The 6,000-nt window shown below is 41.9% G+C and overlaps 2 protein-coding genes across 2 annotated transcripts; one reads left to right on the forward strand and one right to left on the reverse strand.

The window, feature by feature from the left end:
- Positions 1 to 1,326: 1,326 nt before the first annotated feature.
- On the forward strand, positions 1,327 to 1,757 carry GL218_04613 (uncharacterized protein; the record flags this gene model as incomplete). The annotated part of the gene is made up of 2 exons (XM_033581231.1): positions 1,327 to 1,441; positions 1,531 to 1,757. 2 exons carry the CDS (start codon positions 1,327 to 1,329, stop codon positions 1,755 to 1,757), a joined length of 342 nt encoding a protein of 113 aa, XP_033435621.1.
- A 463-nt stretch (positions 1,758 to 2,220) lies between these two features.
- GL218_04614 (Riboflavin transporter MCH5) lies at positions 2,221 to 3,952 on the reverse strand (the record flags this gene model as incomplete). Its single annotated transcript, XM_033581232.1, has 4 exons — positions 2,221 to 2,453; positions 2,604 to 2,880; positions 2,945 to 3,588; positions 3,640 to 3,952. 4 exons carry the CDS (start codon positions 3,950 to 3,952, stop codon positions 2,221 to 2,223), a joined length of 1,467 nt encoding a protein of 488 aa, XP_033435616.1.
- Between the last annotated feature and the right edge of the window lie 2,048 nt (positions 3,953 to 6,000).

Genomic DNA, 6,000 nt, shown 5'->3' on the forward strand with positions numbered 1-6,000 from the left:
ATAGTGACACCAGCGCTGCAGCACTTTTACTAGAGCATGGCGCAAAGATAGAAAACTCGGGAGCGCTTGCAGCTGCAGCAGGAAGAGGGAATGAAACTATGGTGCGATATCTACTTGAGAATGGTGCACAGCAGGATAAAGACGATGTAGAAGGTAGAATTCCCGAGTTGGCCCTGCATATTGCAGCGAGCAGAGGATATGTTGGAATAGTAAAGATGCTGCTGGAGCATGGGGCAGACATAAGAAAAAGAGACGTTGAAGGTCGAACGGCCCTCGAAGTCGTGAAAAAGGCTGAAGAGAAAGATGGAAGTGATTTGAGTGAGGTTCGGAACCTCCTAACGAAGCAGTAATTGGCAAATGTTCTACTTAGGTTAGGAGGTAGTTAAGGTATCATCTCAAAATTATATTAATTAAAGCATGATAGTCAATTTTCATAGTCAGCATACGGCAATATTCGATCAATTAACTAGAAGAATTTAGTTACTATAGATAATATCTATTAATTACCTACCGTAATAGACGGCTACAGTGGATGGCCTTCCAAAATATAAGCAATTTGATTGGTCCTAAAATTGCACGTTATTGTCAAAGGTAACCCACTGTTCCCTTCTTACACTTGAGGATATTTTAGGACCATAGCCTTAACAAAACCTGTTTATCTTATAACTATTTAATCTTCAACATATGTATTCTTGGTATCTACATCCTACTTGATATCCGGGCCAATAATTACCAAAATAAGCATTGTAGTTTCGTAACTTTTATGACTGTACTCTCGAATGATCGACAGGTGAAATCCCACCGGGGGGGGGGCGGAGGCGCGGTAAGTCTAGACCGAAAAAAGAATTATGTAGCGTTAGGTAAGAGCTGAAGCTAAGGCGGTAGGGCGGCAGGGCAGCTCCACGCTATTATGCGCTACTCTGGAGATCTCTTCTATTAATATATTTTAAACAAAACATCACATTTAGTAACTTATCGCGAGAAGCGTCACTATGACGTCGAAAGGAAGTGGCCAGAGGATCTAATGTGAAAGATGAGGCTATGTTTCTTACAAGCTGGGTGGAATAAGGATCAGTAACTATTGTAGTGACATGATGCTAAGATCGAGTTTATGGTTGAGTTACGTACGATATAGTAAAAGACTACACATCGACGGTATGAAGCTTCTGTATAAATTGAGATGCTTTTCCACCTTGAACAATTACTATCTGCATCACTCTACACAACAACAACAAGAACAGTCTTATATCTACACTACCTTCAAAGTCCATCACACTTCATATCTTTTAAAACAACTCAGAAACTCACTTACTTTAAACTTTCAAAATGGTTCAACTCGCCCAAGTCGCAATCATCTTCACCACAGCTCTTGCTGGCTTTACCACTGCTAAAAGCTGCAAAACCGGAGGCATCTACTGCGGTACCTATCTTCTCGAAAGGGGTAAGTCATACTCATACTTAACAAGCTTTAGACAGATAAGTCTAGAGCAATCAACAGTGCCAATGAAATACTAATAATGAGTGTCACAGGTGACTACATTAACAAAATCATCACCAACCTACGGGCTAACAACATGCCAACGGATGACAACACCATTAAGCAATCTCTATGGAGCTGCCTTGAGCACGGCGATATTCAATTCAAGGAGATGTGCACCAGGGGTTGCGTCGGCGGCGATAAAAATGACGACTACTGCACCGGATCCCCTGATGCTGGAGGCGAGAAGAGGGGCGAGCCAGTTTTCTGGGAGGCTTAAGTCTCACACGATTTGAGTCTATGGGCGGATTGTTTATTTGGAGATAGGATCTCATTACTTCCCAATATCTCATTCTTTCGCACCTGTAAACTACCTATGTAAAATATAGAATTACACCATGTTATAACAATATACCACGGACTTCCCCGACTGACAATATTCTCTGCATTGATTGTGTATAGTCTTGATAAAACTTGTTAGGAATTTATACCTACCTTGATACATAGGACTTAAATTGTTCGTTTTACTAGAGCCAAATTCATGACTTCAACAAGGGGGAAAATTCTTCGAATATTTCTTTTAATAAGCTCAATGTATTCAATAGAATTATTCATACTACTTTTAGTCCACAATGTCTATGCTAGAAAATATTCTATTTACCTACCTAAACCTATGTCCAAATAATTTATTGTTTCTGTATCTCGGCTCATACTATATAGGATCATTTCTATCCCCCGACCCCTCAAAACCTCACCTTAGGGTTCCATCCAGCCTTTTGCACTCTCACGAGAAGAAATAAGAAGAAACCGATAGTAGTCATCGTTGCTGCCCATACCTGTGCACCTACGAACTTACCGCCATTGGCTGCTTGGATGGCACCTCCAATTGGCGGTCCTGTTAAGGAAGCAAATGAAGAAATGCTGAAAGCCATCCCGAGCCGTGTTCCAACCATGTCAAGTCTTTTGGTAATACTGGCTAAGAAACCAATTAGATTAGCACTAAAAATTGTAGGTGATTCAATCACGTCCCAAGTCCAGTTAGAAACTCTTAATATAGAAATACTTGGAACCCCCGACGCGTGAAGTAGGTTGATAAGAGGGGAAAATAGGGGTCAAAGTTACTTACTGACAGCGGTAGCAATTAAGCATTGAAAACTACCAGCACATATACCATAGAAGCAGGCGAAGACATATAAGCCAGGTACATTGTCAACCGCAAGCCAACAAAACGCCACGATCGCCCATGCAAGTGTAACGGGAACCATTACGTTAATTGGACCAACTCGATCAGCAATTATTGGCGGTATAACTCGGAAGAGGATGCCTGCTCCGTTAATAAGGATGATCATGATCGAAGCGGTTGAATATGAGAGGCCAAGGGCTTCTCTGCCAAATGAGGCAATCTGGATCAATCTGTCAGCAGAGAAGGTTTGCTTCGGGGCATCCAATACTTCATGGCAAACTCACGTAATAAAAAGAGAAATAATTAGCCATCATCAGTGAGAAAATGCCAGCTACGACACCATTGTACGCAGAATCGCGAAAGGCTGCAAAATCGATTATGGGCCCGGATCGCCTAGGAGGTAGACGTGGACGCATGAATACAAGTACGATAGAAAGACAACCGAGATTAATAAAAGCCAGTACTCTTGTTGTCCAAGCAAATCCTAGTGTTGGAATCAACTGCCTGACAACAACCGGATAAACAATACCACCAGCTGAGTTTCCTGTTGTCGCCAGTCCAACTGCAAGGGCACGCCTCTTATTAAAATACGTCGCGACAAGGGCAAGGGATGGAGTGAAAAAGATCCCTGCTCCTATGCCCGTCAATACGCCTTGAGTCAGCATCAGCGACCAATACTGAGTCGAGATGCTCATTAAGAAGATGCCAAGCACTTGAATCACTGCGCCAACCAAGAAGGTCGGAATGAATAGACCGGCGTCTAGGAGACGTCCGGAGAAAACACTAATCACCAAGCAAAACCATATTTGCACAGACCCAATCCAAGATATAGTTGATGGAGACTGCGGTAGCGTTGATGTGTAGTAAGTCTGGAAGCTACCAAAGGAGTTGACCCATCCCCAAGTTGTGAAGATAACAAGCCACCCCACTGTGTTCAGTTAGTGAAATTATCTTTTGTTATATTTTGAAACCTGCGTACTTGCGACTTGCACCCATGCAGTTGTACCACCATCTGGCGGAGGAGGTGGTTCTGGCCATGACCTCGTAGTAAGGTGCGAGGCCGCGTGTGTAAGTACATTACTAGCGGTTCTTCTTAGATCTAAGGATCTCCTCGTGCGTTTATCTCTCGTTTCAGTTCTTTGCGCAGCCTCAATATCATCTTTATTTTCATGTTTCTGAGCGATATGAACATTATCGTGGGAAGATGTATTTGAAGTGATCTCTTCTTGAGCTGTGGCTAATATAGGATGTTGCTTTTCATCAAGTTGATCGCTATGTTCTTGGCTAGCCATTGTTGTGGTTTAGAATGGATGGTGCTAAAATAGAATAACTAAGTTTAAAAAAAGAAAAACTTACTTTTGAACGGCTAATTGCTAATTCTAATAAAAGAAGATAAATCATATGAAAAGCACGAGAAATAAGCACATGTTGCTGCAATAATCGGCTTAATGCTCCGCGGTCGGCCCCATTGGATAAGTTATTATCAAAAAGAGCTTAATAATAGGCTTAAAGAGCCTATTAGGGACCCCAACGGCTTCGATACCAACCCACCAACATACACCGAATGCCGGTCCGAAATGTCTCCTTTGTGGACCTGATGTAGGAATCCGGGGCGAGGGAACCGACCGGAGCGGCTCCATAATGATCGTCGCAGGGGAGCCCATATAATAATCACCTTTTTATTGGTTAGAGACGGTCAATCGGATTGTTTCCATTTTACACCTGTCCTAAGCTCAATGTTTTTTCCCCTTTGCTCGATTCAACATATGGATCTTTTATACGAGCAACCCCTGATTTTATAATGTTACTCATAATTGAATTATATTACTTTTACTCATCGTTTACTGTATTAGACTTATTAGTTTAGAGGGTTTACTTACATAACTACCTCTTAAACTAAGCGTTCTTATCAAGGCGTAGTTCGTACATTAATAATTTTATAACGGAGCAAAGGAAACAAAATTTGTTTGCGCTTTGGTAGCTTATTTTAGGCATTGATAGGCAGTTGCTCTAAGGAAAAGACTTATATATATTTGTTATTATTATTCATCAATACATAGAACTATTGTTGTTCAATCCCCATAATTTCCATGGTTGTATTAACAGGAAACGCTTTTCCTTATTCAGAGGCAAGAGTTCTACTTTGGGGATAGTTAATTATTAGATTTGTGATTACTAGCTGCTGAGGCTGTGGCTATAACCATCTCCATGATTCTTATATCTTAATCCCGCACTACTCGTTACAAATTATTACTACGGTGTATTCTTACTATTGTATGAAATTCCTAGTTCTTCCCTGCTACAAGACTAGAGAGAGAGCCACGACAAGATGACCAACCCAAGTCAAACTAGCATATCAGTCGAAGAAGAAGTAGAACATTATGAATTTGCGTCTCTGGATCGGCCTTGCCAGTATTGCAAGGTTCTAGAACTTGACGACGCAGGACATGGAGGCACTATAAAACACTCCAAGGGCGGAGAGCGATTCGTCGACTTCGGTGAGATCCAAGAAACAAATGCCGAAAGACATAAGGACAATTATGCGTCAATAGCGGCGATGGCCGGTGCGGGAACTCTTAACGAGTTAAGAACTTGGCCTAGGTTAGAGCTCAAGCTTAATTATAAGAGACACGATATCTTCCCCGATCTTCCTGGGTTTGAATCTACGGGTTCTCGAGGATGTGCATTCTGCGATATACTCAGAAAAAATATCATGTCAAGTTGGGATAAATCCAGGGAGTTTATTAGTCAGGGCTTGAACGACGAGGAGAAGACCCATCAGGTAAAGCTCAACGTTTCTGGAATGACATATAAGTTATACGAGGCATCTCGCGATAACAAGGATGAAGCTACTAGCCTTCCTAAACGTATATGTCTAGATTCACTTTATGTATTCTTTACTGTTGAATGGGGGAGTAAAAAGAATGATTATTCACTCCATTATAACATCCACACTGATGCCCGTGGTACGTCGAGGATCCTTTCATGGTATCTGTACGAAGAAGAGCTTACAAGAACTAGATCCGTGTGCATCATGGTTTCAGATCTGGCGTAGACCTCTATCTAACGAATATTTATCCCCGCCTTCAATCAGGCGCCTGAATACGTTCATTGCTGAATCCCTTTCCGAAGTATCTGAACCAATCGAAGATAAATATTACCCTACGCGTCTTCTGGATGTCGGTTTGGACTCTGACTCCAAGTTATGCCTTATTATCTCGAAGGAACATGTCCATCTTAAGAATGAACCGGACCCTGCGAGAAAAAGATACGCAGCTTTGAGCTACTGCTGGGGCTCTAAATGTGAAGCTGAGAGACAGCTCAAAACGACACGCAACTC

This window comes from Daldinia childiae, assembly GCF_008694065.1.
Source record: "Daldinia childiae strain JS-1345 chromosome Unknown Scaffold4, whole genome shotgun sequence".
In the NCBI taxonomy this organism is placed as follows: domain Eukaryota; kingdom Fungi; phylum Ascomycota; class Sordariomycetes; order Xylariales; family Hypoxylaceae; genus Daldinia; species Daldinia childiae.